Source organism: Patiria miniata, unplaced genomic scaffold, assembly GCF_015706575.1.
Source record: "Patiria miniata isolate m_02_andy unplaced genomic scaffold, ASM1570657v1 HiC_scaffold_2, whole genome shotgun sequence".
Lineage (NCBI taxonomy): Eukaryota > Metazoa > Echinodermata > Asteroidea > Valvatida > Asterinidae > Patiria > Patiria miniata.
This window is the reverse complement of record NW_024037058.1, coordinates 13,317,370-13,337,843: the sequence shown is the minus strand read 5'-3', so window position 1 is coordinate 13,337,843 and position 20,474 is coordinate 13,317,370. Positions and strand designations below refer to the sequence as shown.

At 38.7% G+C, this 20,474-nt stretch overlaps 2 protein-coding genes and 1 pseudogene across 2 annotated transcripts; all 3 read left to right on the top strand.

Moving 5' to 3' along the window:
- The first annotated feature begins 3,275 nt into the window (after positions 1-3,275).
- LOC119726572 (alpha-N-acetylgalactosamine-specific lectin-like) lies at positions 3,276-4,707 on the top strand. The gene has a single exon (XM_038198310.1). It carries the CDS (start codon positions 3,409-3,411, stop codon positions 3,907-3,909), a length of 501 nt encoding a protein of 166 aa, XP_038054238.1. The 5' UTR covers positions 3,276-3,408; the 3' UTR covers positions 3,910-4,707.
- A 4,040-nt stretch (positions 4,708-8,747) lies between these two features.
- On the top strand, positions 8,748-10,748 carry LOC119726571 (alpha-N-acetylgalactosamine-specific lectin-like). The gene has a single exon (XM_038198309.1). It carries the CDS (start codon positions 8,927-8,929, stop codon positions 9,434-9,436), a length of 510 nt encoding a protein of 169 aa, XP_038054237.1. The 5' UTR covers positions 8,748-8,926; the 3' UTR covers positions 9,437-10,748.
- Positions 10,749-11,831: 1,083 nt separating this feature from the next.
- Positions 11,832-12,954, top strand: LOC119726573 (annotated as a pseudogene).
- The last annotated feature ends 7,520 nt before the right edge of the window (positions 12,955-20,474 follow it).

The following is a 20,474-nucleotide window of genomic DNA, read 5'->3' as shown; positions in this document are numbered from 1 at the left end:
GGCTATATAGCTGGCCATGCATATGGAACTTAGGTTTTGGAGTATGCTTGCCGCAGTAGGTAATAATAAATATTGCACGATATCGTGACAGTAATACTCTGTATTAAAATAAGGAACAAGTTATTAAATATATAATGTCTCCGATCTTCAACAAATCTTATACGGTTGATGTAATGGCAAAGTCGCTATAGGTCACACAGGAAAAGTTTAACTGAGTAAGACACTTTAATATTGCGTGAGCTTTATTCCAACTTCCAAAACGTCTGAACCAGTAGACCAGTTGTATCAAAAAGTACATAAAAAGAATGACTTGCACAATTTATATTATACCCTAATTATTGTAACCTGATGGGAATTTGAATCATTGTAATCAGTATTCTTGGCAGTATCACCAGTTTCTGAAGGTGTGAATATGTAAGTCATTGAAATGAAAATTCAAGGCAGAACATGCCTACAGAGTCTCTAGAAAACAACCTAATAGTGCATGAGGAATACATTTCGATTTGATCTAGAGACAAATGTGATTTAAACGTTCCTACTGCCAAGACAAATTTTATACTCATTTCGACTGAGATTTATAATCTAATATAATCTGTGAAGACTTGTACTGAAAATGTATTAATTAAAGCAAATCACTTCATATAGCCCTTTATCTCTGTGTTACTTTACAATCATTACCTAATTAAAATATGCAAATGAAAAACAAACCAGCAAAACGTCAGAACAATTAAAAATGCTGATCGGTATTAACAATAGAAAAGGAATATTTCATTTTCATATAATTACTTTTTGTAGATTCACTTTTTTCGCTTAAACCTTTTTTAACCGAAGTATATAACATCATGGAGTTACAGAAATGGGTAATATACATTCATGTGAAATAAAAAGACGTTTTCACTAGAATAATGCATAACTCTGATATGAAAGACATACAATATATCAAAACAAGGCACATGTGACAGTACTAAAAAGTGGATTAGTTTATCTATAAGTAGGTGACTGACGTCTGATCTAAAATATACAGATACAAATCATAATAACCTTCAAGTTTTTATACATGTATCTTCATTCACTCATCTTGGGCAGAATAATTGAGACTTGTAGCCTAGTGGATAGCGAGATGAGCTATGGATATAAAAATCCCTGGTTCGAATCCACGTCGTCGCTGCTCATTTTCATCAGCTATTTTTCTTCTCCAAATTTATCACTGAGATAATTTTAAATTAAGGGGAAAATAGAACGAGAACCTAAGTCTTGCAATGATTCAAAGGAAAAACTGAATTTTCATGACATTGCCCCTAACCCTCCTAGGAAAAAAAATTACTCGTCCGGCCCAAGACAGGATTTGATTGATCTTTTGTTGAATGCGACTGCTACAGCCGTATAGGTCCTAAATGTCTTATAGCTCTTCTGACTGTAAAGTAATTATAATGCGCTCAGCTCAGTGTGCACAATCAAACCTCCTTTGTTGGCCTATAGAGATTATAAGCAAGCAATTCACATAATTCCAACACCGCTCACAAAAGCCGAAAAGTTCGACTTTGGTTAGGGAACGGGTCTTACGGGGATGAAAACAACAAACTCATCCTGCCTGCCTGGGTAAAACAAGTAAAACTAGAAATGTATTTGTCAAGTGATCGGAACTTAAGGAACTAAAGGTCCCACCTAAGGTTTGTAAACTTGAATAAACCGAAGTTGAAGTAGGCCTCGGGCCCCAGGGACAAGTTTGAATCAGAATCCTACTTGCTGTAAACAAGGTTGACTTCTGTGACATTTTGATCCCTGCATCACATGGAAATTGCATCAAAGTTTCTGGATTTTATTTGTATGAACCCGGATCTTCCAACAGAATTCTCAAGAACGGATCATACCCCCCCCCCCCTCCTCTAACAATACGGATGTGAAGTGAGGCGAATCAGAGGAGGGGGTCAAAGAAAAACATTCGTCCCGGGATCACCATTGGTTTTAAAGACTTTTTAACTTTATTTAAAAGGACTTGTGAACACGACATGCTTCCTATAAAATCGCTCAGAAAAAAATATAGTTATACTCTTAAAGAATTCGTCACAAATATTAGGGAATGTGACGCACAATAAGCAACCACAGAGAAGAAAGCAGAGTGAACCATGCCGCGAATACTGCAATTAGGTGACAACATGTACATGTATATAATAGCATGCAGTCGGTGCACCATGGGAGAGGGTCGGTTACCATATTAAACATCAAGGACTGGACAGTCTGCACTTTGACTTGCGTTGTTGCGTGAAGAGCGTCACGTGGGCCATAATTTAATATGCAATTAATGTTAAAACGCGCACAAGACATCAGTCACGAGCACATTAAGGCTATTTCGTTAGTCCCTCAATATTTCTCCCCTCCCCCCCCCCCCCATCCCACCCCCTTCACTTATAATTGACTGTACCGTGCAACTTCTTAAGCTTTAGCATGAAGTACTTGTTGGGCAATGTATTAAACATAAGTTTGGACAGAATTTAGTTTTACATCTTTTGCCCCAGACTCTGACCTCGAGTCACGTTTCACGTCGCTTGGGTTGTCCCCTTTGCCGTATTTTTTTTTTTTTTTTTGACAGCTGTTACTTTGCAGTGATCATTGTGATAATGTTGAACCTTTTTGGGAATCGTCCAAAATCCATTACCGAACTTCGACAGAACCACGTACATGTTGTTCTGTGGAATAGGCCCTACACAGTGTAACGTGATCCAAAGTTCAATGGAGTGGAAACCAACCTCGTCCCCAGGGTGTCGAGCAGTATGCGCCCACCACTACCTGCTCTCTCACCCTGGTATTGGATCATTTGCATGTGCAAGATTTTTGCACACGTATGCAAATGAGGAACAGTCTGGTGCCTGGATATGCGGTACACATTAGCGTTTGTTTTTGTATGCGGTGTCTGGGGTAAAAACAGAGTCAATTCGTAGCAGCGCGAGCACGGCGTGAGTTACTAAAAACACGATTTTTGAAATCAATCTGTAACGATCTTATCGAGACAACATGCAGTATCATATTTCATATTAATATGAGCAAATTGGAAAGGAAATTAGTATTTTCGAGAAGGCGTGGACGAATGATCGCAAAAAAACGTACTGCACGTTGTGAATTAATAGCACCAAGTACACGATGAAAATCCATTACTAGCCAATTGCGGTATCCAATCAGGATACAGGAAGAAAGTTTCCTATCCAGGGTTTACTATTGGAAACGCGGTTGGAAATAAAGTAAGCACTGGGGACGAGGTTGGGTGGAAACCTACTTAAAACTCATGCAGCAAATTGGGAAACCTTAATATGGGATGTTGAATAGCGGAGCACTTTATGTTTCCAGATCATTCATCGACTGCAACTAGCCTCGGTAAGAACACACAGCAAACCTGACTTGAAGATCGTCATCATGGCTTTCCGTAAGATTTCGTGCGTGATGTTCTTTGTGGTCCTCGGTTTAGTATCCGCGGATGCCTGCTGTCCACCGCTCTGGACAGGCTACGGTAACTACTGCTACCGTTTCTTCGGTCCTCCCAAGACCTGGCAATCGGCAGAGGAGCACTGCCAAGAGTTCTTCACCCGAAACGGCCAGGGGCACCTGGCGTCCATCCACAGTTCCGGGGAGAACTACTTAATGCTCCAGATGTGGAGTACCTCTCTGGTACCAAATGAGGAGATTGTGGGAGCTCACGTCTGGATTGGGCACAGTGACCTGGCGAATGAAGGAAGCTTCACATGGAGTGACGGGACGAGCTTTGACTACAACGCCGGATGGCTTACTGGACAACCGGACGACTCTGGAGAAGCCGAGGACTGCGGCTCTTTCTGGAGAAACACCGAGCGGGTTGGATGGAATGATGACCGTTGCCTTTGGGCTCTCCCATACCTTTGCAAGATGCCCTCAAATTAGAACAGAGAGAAGTAAAGGGGTAAACCACCGCTATTCCCAGATGGTACAACAATGACTAACCTGTTATCCAATATCCTGTCACCAGGCGGAATCACTGACTTGCAAAGACAATTACGAACAATTCACTGGGTCTTATCAACAATTCACTGGGTCTTGTAGCCTGGCTTTGCGTGCCCTACGGAACATGATATCCTAACGACAGTTAGGTGACGATTTAGGTTTAATTGGAAATTGGTCTTGTTTACAAACGTTGCGAAACATCAACTTTAGCCGACGCACCCACATTGAAAACTGGATGAGTGACTGCATGATGTTCTCTCAATGATGAGCGCTTTCTAAGCATTCCTTCGAACCATTTCACTACATAATCACCGCATTTTTGAATGAAGGTAATTTCAGTAAGTTCGGTGCCTGATGATCATGTTTCATAAACACTTTAATTCTCGCATCGGTTCACACTGGATTTTTGTTCTACTATATTATTAACCTCACTGACTCTTTGGATCTGACACAAGTCACAAAAACGACTTAAATACTTTCGACAGCCTCAGATCAGTGGCACTTCAAGTTCATTTCTTAATAATTTCCAGTTGATTTTATAGCTTTCATGTGAATTGGCTTTTAAAAACTGCATTGGTATGACTTTGCTCGACATAAAGACGGTTTGATAAGAAAAGCAAATATCTATAGACAGCACGTGTATATGTAGCTAGCTGGCCCTGCATACTGAACTTGTAGCTTTTAGATTACGCTTCAAGCAGTAGGTAATTAAGCCTGCATTAAAAAAGAAACAAGTTATGAAATATTTAATGTCTTTGATCTTCAACAAATCTTATATTGTCCTACATGGTAGATATAATGGCAAAGTCGCTTGGGAGACACCCCCCCCCCCCCCGTAACGATTAACTGAAGTGTTCACACACAATTCACACACAAAAAGTTTAACTGAGTTAGAAACTTTAATATTGCTTGTTTTATTCCAACTTCCAAAACGTATGAACCAGCAGACTTTCTTGTATCAAAAAGTACACAAAAGAATGCCTTGCACAATATCCACGTATATTGTACCCTAAAGGTGTTTTTCCCCATATAATATCATGAACTTTAATCGTTGCAATCAGTATTCTTGACAGTATCACCAGTTTCTGAAGGGGTTAATATTGTAATTAAACAGCAGAAAACAACCTAATATACAGTATGTCCCAAACAAGTGTCAGTCTGACTATTTTCGAAATAATTACAAAACTATGAAGTCAATTTTGAAATTTGTTTGGTTGTGCAGATACTCCTAAGCCTTGGCCTCAACCCTTGTGGGTTTCATTTAATTTCAGTCACGCATCACTACTCAATTGTCAATTGATCACAACAACATTTTTGGACACTGTCCTTGCATTATTCCATTTCAGTACTGTGTTAAGTAAGCTGTGTAAAATCCTTCATGTTGTAAAAAGGGCTGCAGTTGGGATTGGAATCATTTGCCTGGCTATCAGTCATCTTTGGCAAGACCTCAGTTTAATGCTCAAGGGCAAATGATTCCAATCCCAAACCACATCAGCCTTTTTCCCCTAACATGCAGGATTTTACACAACTTACATAAAACAGCATTGAAATTGATTATGAGGCATGTCCAAAAATGTTTTGTGATCAATTGACAATTGTGCAATGATGCGTTACTGAAATTAAATGGAACGTATAGGGTTTGAGGCCAAGGAGTAGGAATATCTGCACAACCAACAATTTTAAAACTTGACCTCGTGGTTTTATAGTTATTTTAAAAACAAACAGTCAGACGGACACTTTTTGGGGACATACTGTGGTTCATGAGGAATACATTTTGATTGAATCTAGATACCGATTTGATTTAAATGTTCCTGTTGCCAAGACACCTTAGCACTGAATTGGATTGTGAATTTAAAATCCCATAAAATCTGTGTATAATCTTTTTCATGTACTGAAAATATATTCATTATAGCACTTCATCTTTATTGTTTTGGTTGTATTGTGTTTCTCATTATGTATTACATTGACAATTATTATTACCTGCAAAACAAATTTATGTGGAAAATAGAAACAGAGCAAAAAAGAGACTGTGTTCAATATTAAATGCTGCTCGGTACCAAAAGTATAAATGGGATGTTTTCAAATTAGTTTAAGTACCTTTTTACGCGCATTCCCTATATTGCACTTAAACCTTTAAAGAGCAACATATAACATGATGGAGCTACGAAAATGGGTAATATGCATTCATGTGAAATAAAAAGAAGTTACTAAGCACATATAAATAGATATGAAAGACATGCAACATATAGAAAAGCCTTTTTTGTATATCTATCAATACAGGAGTGAAGTGTGATCTAAAATGTACTAAACAGATACAATTCAAAATATCCTTCAAGTTTTATATATTCATTCATTCATTTGGGCAGAATAATTGAGAGTTTATTGAAAACTTTCATCCGACTTCAACTGAACACTTTAGCTACGTGGTAACTTCATTTTCCATGAGTGATAATATAGCCTACTTCAAGTTCAAGTTTCCTGGTCAATACTTTCGGCTAAATGGTGTCTTTTTCTTATAACCTCGGGGTAAATTAAGTGAAAACAATGCATAAAGCTAGGGTGCAGATTTTCAGGACGGTTAAAGTAGGGCTAGAGTTAAAAACTCTCCTATCACCAAGAATACGATAAAACACATTCGCTTGTTGCTTGTGGTAACAAATCGGAAATAAAAGAACTAGGTTTATATGTATATACCTCAAGGTTTGTAAACTGAAGAAACCGAAGTTGAAGTAGGCCCCGGGGACGAGTTTGAATCAGAATCTTACTTGCTGTAAACAAGGTTTGACTTCTGTGACTTTGGATCCCTGCATCACATGGCAATTGCATTCCTGTTTCTGGATCTTATTAGTATGAACCCGGATCTTCCAACCGAATTCTCAAGAACGGATCATGGTGGGTTTTTTTGAAAGCTCTGGCAACAGCGCTTCTATACAAGTCACTCGGGTGTCGGTCGGTCGGTCGGTCGGTCGGTCGGTCGGTCAGTCGGTCGGTCGGTCGGTCGGTCGGTCGGCCCCCCACCCCAGACAAAAAAATCCAAAAACGAACCCCCTAACTCACCCATAAAACTGTAAGTACCAAACTGTAACTGTCCAAAAAAAAGCAAACAAAATACATTAAATACTTGTTAAAAATTAACAATTCGGGACATTGTTTATGATTTTTTTTAGAGGCAAGATAATGTGTGGTAATGTTAGGCCCCCCCCCAAAAAAAAAGTCGGTCTCTGGTCAGACTGAAGTTCCGGAATTGATGCGGCGACGCGGGGTTTTTTTTGGGGGGGTTGGCTTTTTTTTTTCAAGCTTCAATTGTACAGACAAGGTGGGTACTATTTTGCTTTTTTGTGTCCTCATTATACATTGGTGTCCTCCATAATATGCCTTGGTGCCCTTTATCATTTGCCTTGGTGCAATTTCCCCATTCCTTGGTGCTCCTTGGTACAAACATTTGAGGAGGTGCGGCAATAGAGGGCGCTGTTGTAGCTTCCGTGTTAATTTGAAGGGAAACAAAAGGTTGACGCGCATGATTAAATCGACGCGCGCGCTGACCAGAGACCGAGTATTTTTTTTTTTGCCTTACAGTCACGTGCAACTTCTTAAGTTTTAGCATGAAGTACATGATGGACAATTATGTATTGTACATAAGTTTGGAAAAGATTTAGTTTTACACCTCCCCCCCCCCCCAAGAGTCAGCCCCTCAGGTTCGTCACAGGTAGTGGGGGACTGCCGATGGTACAGACACGGGCGTGTCAACATTGTTTTCCATGATGCATGGAGATTATCTGACAATTTTTCAAACGAAATCACGATCAAGAGATCCGGCTCGAAGGCCCAAATTATGTTCTGAACTTGGGTAGCTGGGTGGATGTTAATCTAATAAATGTGAACTTGATTCCATTAACTGTTACTTCTGGCCGATAAAGTTCAGCGTCAGTGATTTATTCTTTCTTTCCCTTTGTCCTTTTCTTCACATCTGTGTTTGTTTCTTTGTTTCTTTGTATCTTTATGCTGAAATATCACTGAGAATTACATCAGTAATCAGTAAATGAAAATAATAATAGAGAGCAATCATTCAATGAATTAATAATAGAGAGTTACAACAGTTATCACTCAATGAAATGATAATAGATCCGACAATGTGACAATTATAGGCGAATATAGATTCTAAATAAACTGTTCATCATATCAAATATTACCACAGGAATGGAATTAAACAATTATAGTTTAGGTAACACAATGTCAGGGTGATTAAATGTTGAAAAACAGCAATTTTCCTGCATCAAGATGGAGATTTGCATGTAACCTGGATAGAAGCATAATCGGGATCAATTGTAATAGCGCCCTCTGTTGTTGGACTAGCTAGTTTTTACAAGGGGTGAACTTTCAAGCTCTATTGTGCCTGGCAATAGTGCGTTCGAGAAGCTCACCCGGATGCGTATTTATTTTATTTTGGCAGCATACATCGTATTACAACCAATCACATCACGCACCCTAAAATGAATATTTATCACGCTGTGTGGACGGAAAACACGCAGGTTCTGGTATTGTTTTCCCTAGAATTAAACTTATCCCAAAGAACAAAAATATTCAATGAAACTGGACATAGGCATAGTAGGTGGTTCGGGCCACAGATCTTGCGATCCATAGTTCCACTATCCACTAGTCCACATTCCCAAGAATGACGTCAGAGCTAATTCGAACCGTACGTGGCAAACCCGAGCCGGCATCCGGGTGAGCTACTCGAACGCACCCAGTATAAATGTCGGGTGCATATCCGGGTTCACACGTCACTCTGTTGCCCGGAAAGCAATGAAATGCCAAATAGAGGACAAAACAAGAACGTTAAATTGAAAGCGAATAGCAAAAAACGATAAAGCGAATAGTAAAGAGGAACATTTACACATTCATTCACCGCGGCAAATTGGCCTGTGAACACAACAAAACTGACTTGAAGATCGTCATCATGGCTTTCCGTAAGATTTCGTGCGTGATGTTCTTTCTGGTCCTGGGTTTAGTATCCGCGGATGACTGTCCACCGTTCTGGACACGCTACCGTTACAACTGCTTCCGTTTCTTCGGTCCTCCCAAGACCTGGCAATCGGCCGAGGAGCACTGCGGAGAGTTCTTCACCCGTGACGGCCAGGGGCACCTGGCGTCCGCCCGCAGCTCAGGGGAAAACAACTTCCTGCTCCAGATGTGGAGTACCTCTCTGGTATCAAACGATGGCGTTGTGGGTGCTAGCGTCTGGATTGGGCTCAACGACCTGGCGAATGAAGGACGATTCACCTGGAGTGACGGGACGAGCTTAAACTACAACGGCTGGCGTACTGGCCAACCGGACGACGGTGGACAAGCTGAGGACTGCGGCTGTTTCTGGAGGACCACCGAGCAGGTTGGATGGAATGATGAAGGTTGCGGTTTGGCCCTCCCATACATTTGCGAGATTCCCTCATATAACAGTGATGGGTATTAAGGGTTGAACGACCGCTATACATGACAGATGGTGAAACATTAACGTGTTAATTGTAAAGGCAATACCATAACCTTTATCAGAAATGCCAATCGACAAGCACCGAATCTTAGTTTGTGAAATATTCACTGGGTCTTTTAGCCTGATTTAGTGTGTGCCCTACTGAAACATGTAATCCCAACGACTTCTGTTTAATTAAATTGGCCTTGTTAAATACAAGCTTTGCAAAACACTTTACCTGACACACCTACATCGAAAACTGGATGATGATAAATGCCTTCTCGACTGGACATCAGGTGAATGTCTCAAGGATTCACTCGAACCACTGGAAGTCACAGCATTTTTGAACAGAGGTTTACACTATATCAACCTCCATGACTAATCGGATCTGATACAGTGACAAAAACGATTTTAAACGAAAACTTTCGAGAGCCTCAGATCAGTGACACTGCAAGTTCATTTCTTAATAATTTCCAATTGCTTTTATAGCTTTCATGTGAATTGGCTTTTAAAAATTGCATTGGTATGACTTTGCTCGATTTAAAGACGATTTGATAAGAAAAGCAAATATCTTTAAACAGCGCATGTAGGCATATAGCTGGCCCTGCATATTGAACTAGCTTTTGAAGTACGCTTGCCGCAGTAGGTAATGCAAGTATTGCACGATATAGCGACAGTAAAACTCTGTATACAAGCCTGCATTAAAATAAGGAACAAGTTATGAAATATGTAATGTCTTCAATCTGCAACAAATCTTATACATACATGTACATGTAGTTATTGGTTCTACTCGGTTGACGTACTGGCAAAGTCGCTTGGGAGAGCCCCTTGCAACGATTAACCCCAGTGTTCACAGTTCACACAAGAACAGTTTAATTAAGTAAGACACTTTAATATTGCGTGAGTTTTATTCCAACTTCCAAAACGTCTGAACCAGCAGACTTGCTTGTATCACAAAATACACAAAAGAATGCCTTGCACAACTTATATTATACTATCATCATTGTAACCTGATGGGAATTTTAATCATTGTAATCAGTATTCTTGGCAGTATCACCAGTTTCTGAAGGTGTGAATGTAAGTCAATGAAATGAAAATTCAAGGCAGAACATGCCTTCAAAGTTTCTAGAAAACAACCTAATAGTGCATGAGGAATACATTTCGATTTGATCTAGAGACAAATGTGATTTAAACGTTCCTACTGCCAAGACAAATTTTATACTCATTTTGACTGAGATTTATAATCTAATATAATCTGTGAAGACCTGTACTTAAAATATATTCATTAAAGCAAAGCACTGCATGTAGCCCTTTATCTCTGTGTTACTTTACAATCATTACCTAATTTTATAGGAAAATAAAAAATATACTAGCAAAATTAAGTATCAGTACAATTATAAAATGCTGATCGGTATTAACAGTAGACAAGGAATGTTTCATTTTATTACAATTACTTGTTTTTGTGGATTCCTTTCTTTTCGCTTAAACTTTGTTTTGAACCGAAGTACATGTATATGACATGGTATATACATTCATGTGAAATATAAAGACGTTATTACTAGAATAATGCATAACTCTGATATGAAAGACATACAATATATAAAAACAAGGCACATGTGACAGTACTAAAAAGTGGATTAGTTTATATTATCTATAAGTACATGTAGATGAGTGACGTGTGATCTAAAATATACAAATACAAATCATAATAATTTTGATATCTTCATTAATACATTTGGGCAGAATAATTCAGAGTTTATTGAAAACCACTATCGGAATTCAACAGAACAATTTAGCAACGTGGTAAATCCAGTCACAATGGGTAATGATAACATACAAAGTTCATGTTCCCCGGTCAAAACTTTCGGCTAGTGTGTTAATGCTGGAGGTACCTCAATAGACCCTTGTCATGCTGCCACCATTTCGATCATGTGCCCTGTATCCAACAACAGTACTGAATGATAATTTTTGTGTGCAGAAAGGAACCAGACTAATTTTCCTACCAACCTCGCTTTGGTTACGTTGATTTTAATGGGACAAATCAAGATGGCCGCAACATGACGATGGTCTATAATTTGGACACAACCCGAGCTTCAAGAAAGTGTTCTTTGAAATCAGACGTTGCTGTCATCAATGTCTCCGGAGCGCCTACTTGATCATGAGCCTTCCTTTTTGGCTTCGGTTGCTGAAGTTGTTGTTGCGGCTGCCCATGTAGAAGTACTCGCCCTGCGCAAACTCGATCAGGGCACCCCCCCCCCCTCCCCCATAGGACGCCGGGGCGTTGTTCAACAGGTTGTTCATCTTGCCCTTGTTTTGGACCGATCACCCTGGCACGTGGCAGCTTTCATGTACCTGTGCGATGGAAAGGACAGTTTGCATAATTGTGAATAATCAACATAAATTCATAAATTATACACATAGGTCTGTAATCTTAGCAGAAGCAGGCTTAAAAAATCTTTCTGATGTGCATGAACAGATAATGGCATTGTATGATTAACATGAAAAAATGTAGTTTGCAGGAACCACATACATGTTGTTCTGTGGAATAGGCCCTACACAGTGTAACGTTGTCCAAAGTTCAATGGGGGTGGAAACCTACTTGAAACTCATGCATCAAATTGGGAAACCTTAATATGGGATGTTGAATAGTGGAGTACTTTATGTTTCCAGATCATTCATCGACTGCAACTAGCCTCAGTAAGAACACACAGCAAACCTGACTTGAAGATCATTATCATGGCTTTCCGTAAGATTTCGTGCGTGATGTTCTTTCTGGTCCTCGGTTTAGTATCCGCGGATGACTGTCCACCGTTCTGGACACGCTACGGTAACTACTGCTACCGTTTCTTTGGCCCGCCCAAGACCTGGCAACCGGCCGAGGAGCACTGCCGAGAGTTCTTCACCCGTAACGGCCAGGGGCACCTTGCGTCCGTTCACAGCTCAGGGGAAAACAACTTCCTGCTCCAGATGTGGAGTACCTCTCTGCTACCAAGGAGGGAATTGTGGCTGCTGCCATCTGGATTGGGCACAGCGACCTGGCTAATGAAGGACAATTCACCTGGAGTGACGGGACGAGCTTTGACTACAACGGCGGGTGGCGTACTGGCCAACCGGACGACGCTTTTGAAGGCGAGGACTGCGGCTCTATCTGGAGGACCACCGAGCAGGTTGGATGGAATGATGGACGATGCGGTTTGACCCACCCATACATTTGCAAGATGCCCTCATATTAGAACAGAGAGCAGTAAAGGGGTAAACAACCGCTATTCTCAAATGTTAAAATTCTATAGCCTGTTATAATAATCAGGCGGAATCACTGACTTGTAAAGACAATAACGAACAAATCACTGGGTCTTATGAACTATTCATGGGATCATTTAGCCTGGTTTTGTGTGCACTACGAAAACATGACATTTAGGTGACGATTTCGTTTTAATCGGAAATTGGTCTGGGTTGCGAAACATCAACTTTAAGCTGACACACCCACATCGAAAACTGGATGAATGACTGCATGATGTTCTCCGAATAGTGAGGTACATTAGTAACAAAAATGCTAAGGATCGTTACACAGTGGACAAAAGCACCATTTTTTCACCAAAGCATCTCCATGGTGTACCTTTTCGAAAAAAAGACGGACGCAAAAAATTGAACGATGGAAAGGTCATGTATGACGTCATTATGACGTCATCAGCTAATTATTACATGAAAAAAAAAAAATTGATAATTCTTTTCAGAACTACAAGCATTACAACAACAAATGTGGTATCAAATTAAAGGGGACAGCAAGCTCTTTCATTTGAGTATGTCATGGGGATGGAATATAGTTAAGGGTGATTTTGTGGGTCAAACAGACCCCTTTTGGGGGTCAAAAGACATGTTTTTAGGCTAAAATCATGGATTTAGGGTAGTCACATTGACACCTTGTTTTAACATGCAAACAGTATGTGGTATTGTGAGATGTTGTTTTTAAGTTAGAGAGAAAGGCTCAAATTCTATGCTTAAAGAGTTTTTGTAATTGATTATTAGTATGTTTAGTGTTCCAAAGATAAGCGGAAACGTGAGGTACCTTAGTGATATAATCGTGACACGGGTGGACAAAAGCACCATTTTCACACCAAAGCATCTCCATTGTTTACTTCTTCGAAAAAAAAGTAGGATGCAAAAATATTGATGATGGGAAGGGTTATTTATGACATCATTATGACGTCATCGGCTAATTATTGCACACTTATACATTAAAATTGAAATATTAGTTAGGAATAAGCTATGGATCGTTTTTTTTACATTTAATATACATTTCTGAGATCAAGGAAATCAGTGCAGTTGCCAATTTTGTTCTTAGACTATCTTTAAAAGAGTTAAATACAAATAGTTTGATAAAATGAGGGATGTTTCCTAATTTGTAATAAATTAAACATGTATGTACATGTACATTTGACCCTCGCTCCTATCCCCTGTTGTGATCAATGATTCGTTAAAAAGCAATGTTTTACCGGTACGTCATGATTATCTCATAAATGATTACCTCAGGAATGATGCCACGAGGCATTATTTTCCACAAAAGTTTCTACTGTCCCTTCGGCTCCGTATTCTACATCAACTGGCAATGCATTTATTGCCCTAAACCCTTCAACATTAGCCAGGAATTGAGCATATACTTCTCCGGCGTTACAATTTAAACCTTTTTGTGGACAACGTAGTTTTTCTGGGCGCTGGGGGGGATGGAACATTTCATTGGGGGGGGGGGGGCGTCATGTAGATCAATGAAATTTTTTTTAGAAACTCAAAATCTCAGTGGGGGGGGGGCGGCTGGGGGGCGACAAGGTTTCATGCCCCCCCCCCCCCGCCCCCTGTGGCTACACCACTGCAGGTCATACAGTTAAAGTTTATGTAAACTTGAATGAAAAGTCAAAGAAAAGTAACTCCCATGATCTATTTGACACCAAGTTTGTGTTAACTTGCCGGTAACGCCCTAAAAAATTATCCTGATAAATATGTTTATTTTGTAACATTTTATGTTCGTCTGTCGGTCTTCTATGCTGTTATGTTTACTTTTAAGGTACCTTCAATGGTACTATGTTTAATTAACCTGTTCATTTGTTTAATTAAACTAATAACGCACATATAGTTGCCAAATATGGCACTAACAAGTTTGAAGTCGGCAATTTCGTCTTTAAAAATCTGGGTACATCGGGTTACCGTACACACAATTGTCATGGAGACAGCAGTACCAAAGTACAGAAAGTCGTACGCAAGAGCTCCCCAGCAAGTATCGCTGACGCCATTATGATTCCAAAATTTCTCACTGTGTCACACAGTGAAATAACTAAACAGCGTCGTTGTATTGTGAACACATAAAAGCATTCAAGTCGCGTTCTTGCACACTCTCTGCAAGTCGAAATAGATATCCTTGAACCACTGCCCCTGCTTTGCATAACAAGTGCACATGAATGAACGATTCGACTTTTATTCAAAGAAATTTCTATGTACAGTCACCAGACTCTATTCAGTAAAGTCCCCGTCAAAACGAAAGTATACAATCCACGTGCATAACGCACGGCTACACCATCGTACAGTGTGGCAGGGACACCAACACGTAACAAAACAACTAAAATAATTTTTTAAAATTGATAAATATTCTGATTGAATTTCGTTAAAAGATACTTGTTGACGAGGTATCACATATTCTAGCAAATTGATAAAAATGTACAATATTACAATTTGCAATTTTGAGGGAAATGCGCAAAATACTGCATAAATAATTTCACTTGATCATATTCATAATACACAAACCGACAATTTTCATTTTCAGACCCACAACGAGAAATATTGTTAACACTGGGCTTATTGTGAGGAGTTGTGCTGGGAATCCATGAAGATGTTATTTTCAACATATTTCTAAACAATTTAATGGGACATTCCTGTGACATGAGCCTTCCAGATGAAAAGATTATGTGTGGGAAAGTATGGTACACAAACACGACTGTGTGAAAGCAGTTGTTGATGCGATCCCTGAATTTACAGCGCTCCGTTTAAGGGTGCAGATAAATACCCCAATTTAAACAAATCGGGGAACATTAATCTGAATTAAAGCTGAATTAAAGCTGAATTAATCCTCTTTACCTTTTTGGAAATCTTTTTTTGGGGGGGGGGTGACCTATGACTTTTGGGTGATTTTTCCTCCAACGATGATCACCCCATCGCCATTTTGAAAAAACAAAAAACAAACAGATTCCTTCCACTCCATATCAACATAGATTCCATTCAAATGTTTTGTTCAGAAATCCAAATTCAGGGACATGGATCCTTCACTTCTACAAATACAGACCCTCAAGTGCAGGGGCCAAAATTCTTTATTATTACAGATAAACTAAATCATAATTTGGCCGGATTAGGTCGCGCCTATTCGGGCTGCCTCTCATTATGTACTGCGATCTGGAAATCTCTAGCGTAATAAAGACTTGAAGAAACTTTATTTGATTTATTTGATTCAATTATTTTATTTTAAATCTTAAAACATAAAATAAAAGCTAAAGTTGGACAGGCTGCCACGGATATGTAAAAGTAAAAAAACAAATTGTCACCAGACGATTATCTAAACCCCTGCCAATAAAAGAGATTTAAAATTCCATTCATAAAAATTAAAGTACTATTGAAAAGTAAATTGTACAAATCATACGAAACCACACGAGACGAGACATGACGAGACATGACGAGACATGACGAGACGAGACAAGACTGGGAGATGAGACAAGACTCAGCAAAAAAATCATAGGGTGAAACATTAGACAAACCTGACAGATACAAAAATATAAAAACGAACTAATAAGTAAATACTCTTACAACCCAACGAACAAACAAACAAACACCCCAACACCCCAACAAACAAACAAACAAACAAACAAACAAAACAAACAACCAGACTCAATAACGGGAATGAATGACAAACGGGCTAAAAAGATTATTACAAACAAAACAAAACAAAACCGAGAAACAAAAGCAATCCCATTCCCCAGAGAGAAATATGCAAACCATAAAAACAAACAACCTAGTTGACATACATAGGTCTACACTCACATTAAATACACACTCTAAAGAAACAACAAGAAAATACCCGGGAACAAAATGAAATATGACACAATTTTACATTGACGATAAAATAAATATGACTGCAATAATTCCTCCCTCAGTTTTGAAAGAAAAGATTCACAACCTTCTATAGTTAAAACTTTTTCTAATTTTAACACGGTGACTTCGGAGAACATCAATGAGGCAATCGAACAGTTCTCGTATCTTGTAATCCATGTGTCTACACTCTAAAAAACAGATTGGTTGAAATAACCAATATATTGGTCAAATTCAACCAATGTGGTTGGTAGATATGTGTCCAACCAATCTATTGGTTAAAATAACCCATCTGAAATGGTTTGCTTTTCAACCTATCTATATTAGTCAGAATACTAACCAACATGTCTTGGTTGTTTTTTAACCAATCAAGATTGGTGACCTTTTCAACCAATCCATAACCAGTCTTGATTGGTTAATTTTTCAACCAACCGACATGGGTTAGAGTACTAACCATCACATATTGGTCAAAACAACCAATATATTGGTTAAAGATAACCAATTATATTGGTTGGAATGACCAATCTTATTAGTTAAAGATAACCAATTGTATTGGTTGGAATGACCAATATTATTGGTTAAATTTGACCAAGAACATTGGTTGGAATGACCAATATTATTGGTTATGTTTGACCAATTACATTGTTTGGAGAGACCAATCTTATTGGTTAAAGTTGCCAAGTGGTTTAATTAGTTTACAGGTTAAAAAGATTTAATAGACCAACATAATTGCTGGGGTTCATCCTCTGCATGTAGGTTTTATTTCAAAGAATATCAGTACGTAAATTTACAATGGACACAGCGCATGAATTCACATTTTGAAATTATAATAAAGTTGAGAGTTTAAGAGTTGAATTGATTCTTAAAGATGAAATATCATTGCTCTCTGACTTAGAGTGGAAATTTGATATACAAAAAACATTACAATTTTGAATTTTAAACAGATGCAAGCATCTGAAGCATCGCTGCTGTTGCAGATTGAATTGGCGCTGTGTTGTAAACAAAAGACAAACAAAAACAACCGACCTGGCCTGCATCAAATGACATCATTGCTTAATAAGTGGATGTTATATTTTAGTTTCCGTAATATCGTCACCCTCTCCCTCAGATTCAGTCAATTTTAACTTTGAGTTTGAACCCATCTTGTGGTTCTCCCCAATAGAAGTTGGATGATATTCAAGATTTGTACTTTAAGTTCAGCATTTGATTTCTTCAAATTGCCAATTTTACAGATAGACTTGCTGAATTGTCTTGTAATTCATTATAAATCTTATTAACAATTGCCTAATCTTGAAAGTAGATTTTTCAAAACTTGGTATAAATTGTTCTGATTCATCTTGAAAGGAAGCAACTTCAGATAATTATTTACTAGATGAGAACAAGCTGTTGAAAAAGGTTTAGTTTCTTTCCAAATGTTATTGCGTCACTTTTCACAAAAAAATTATTTTGTATCAGTTTATTGTGAAAAATGAACTTCCCAAATTTTCAGAAAACCTTAAATATGTTATTTTAAAACTTTAATTTCATAAACGGTCATCTCGAAACAGCTTTGCCACTGTCACCTCATTAAAGAACTGAAGAAATGGTCCATGGTATGTCTTGAGAGTTACTCCCGTCTTGCTGCATTCCTCGTCCCTCCTCTGGATAAAGCTGGCAAGGTCTGTTCCACACTGAAAAGCAAGGTTCATTATATTATCAAATTTGAAACTCGTAACTGTTGAAGTAGGTGCATTATTCAGTCAGCAAGCTTCACATATGAAAAATATCATGTACATTGTAGAAGCAACAAATCGATAGCAACTTGCAAAGCATTAACTATGCTAAAATTAGGTCCTCTTTTCCTTTCAGATAAAGTACCGCAAGTTTTCAATTCCATGCAGATTGATGTGTGTTATTGGTTACCCTGTCCGTGCTACATGACGGCATTTAACATTTCGCATGCATTCTTTCCAAAACCTCATAAAACAAAGTTATCTTTAATGGTACCATGCATACCTTGTGGCTATGCTTGGCTTCCACTTTTCACCTGCGCAGTAGACAAGGCCAAGACTTTTGCCCTCAAGCCTCGAGGCCAAGGCCGAGGCCCAGCATCAAGGCACTACATCACCGATTGGGACTATCGAACCTTCGGAGAAATAAACCTTGAGACTAATGAACCTTCGGATTAATAAACCTTCGGACTATTGCATCAAATGTTCGGATTAACGAACCTTATTTCATTTTCGGACCAACGAACCCCCTCTGATGGAAGTTTTGTGCATTTGAACTATCGAACCTTCGGACTAAAGAACCTACGGACTATTGGACCTTCGGACTATCGGGCGGCCCCCGTTTGTAATACATTGTTAAAGGACATACCATCATCATTTCCGGCCACTCTGTTAATCTATTTCAGGCTACCACGTTCCTTTCTGTCTGGCTCCTGACCCATACCTCATTACCCGTAATATACAACACATATAAGAAGGTTACGTCTTCCAGCTATAGTAAATGATCAAAACAAATGGATGTGGTAAAGACCTAATTCAGGGAACCGCACAATTTCACACAATTTATTTTCTGCGTGACAAATACCGTCATTGTAGCACTTTTGTCCATAATCAAAAATGCTTAGATTTTTCAAGAAAATTTGAAAATAGTGACGTATGTAACGATCCTAATAGCATTTTTGTTACTAATGTAGCTCGCTATAAGATGCCTCACTTTTCCGCTTATCTTTGGAACAAGTTTAAACATATTTATGATACTAATAATCAATTACAAAAACTCTTTTGGCATAGAATTTGAACTTTTCTCTCGAACTTAAAAACAACATACTGTTTGCATGTTAAAACAAGGTGTCAATGTGACTACCCAAAATCCATGATTTTAGCCTAAAAACATGTCTTTTGACCCCAAAAAGGGGTCTGTTTGACCCACAAAATCACCTTTAACTATATTCCATCCCCATAACATACCACTCAAATGAAAGAGCTTGCTGTCCCCTTTAATTTGATACCACATTTGTTGTTGTAATGCTTGTAGTTCTGAAGAGTATTATCAATTTATATTTTTTCATGTAATAATTAGCTGATGACGTCATAATGACGTCATACATGCCCTTCCCATCATCCAATTTTTTGCGTCCGTCTTTTTTTTCGAAAAGGTATACCATGGAGATGCTTTGGTGAAAAAATGGTGCTTTTGTCCACTGTGTCACGATTTTTTTCACTAAGGTACCTCACTAGAATGATGAACCCTTTCAAAACATTCCTTCGAACCATGTCACAAAATAGTTGACTATGGTCACCGCATTTTTGAATGAAGGTAATTTCAGTAAATTCGATGCCTGATGATCATGTTTCATGAACACTTTGGATCGCATCGTTGTATATACACTGAATTTAGTTTGTACTATAGCATTAACCTCCCTGACTCTTTGGATCTGATACAGTGGCAAAAAAGACTGAAGATACAAGTTTCGAGAGCCTCAGATCAGTGACACTGCAAGTTCATTTCTTGATAATTAGCTGTTTCGGTGTACACACCGAAACAGCTCTTGTTTTCGTTAAGATTTTTTTTTTTCTTTTTTTTTCTTCTCCTTTTTCAGACTTTTTCTCCATAGGTTTAACACACGTTTCTTCTACCAATCCACTTTGCCACTTTTTAAAATCCGATTGATTTCAGACTTGGTACATACTTAGACCACCACCCACAGATGGTCCTAGAAGAAATTTGTGATCGTGACGTCATCAGGTGTCGGGTTACGTCACATTAAAGATGTATTTTTGCCCATATGTTTTGTACACGTTTTAAAACACTCCAGTTTGGCATCTTCGTAAATCCGATCGACTTTAAAATTAATTCATACTTGGACCACCACCCACAGATGGTCCTAGACGAATTTCGTGATCGTGACGTCATCAAGTGTCAGGTT

Bases quoted from the DNA above. Each gene is read 5' to 3' on its own strand.
- LOC119726572 (XM_038198310.1), top strand. From the start codon at position 3,409: ATGGCTTTCCGTAAGATTTCGTGCGTGATGTTCTTTGTGGTCCTCGGT.
- LOC119726571 (XM_038198309.1), top strand. From the start codon at position 8,927: ATGGCTTTCCGTAAGATTTCGTGCGTGATGTTCTTTCTGGTCCTGGGT.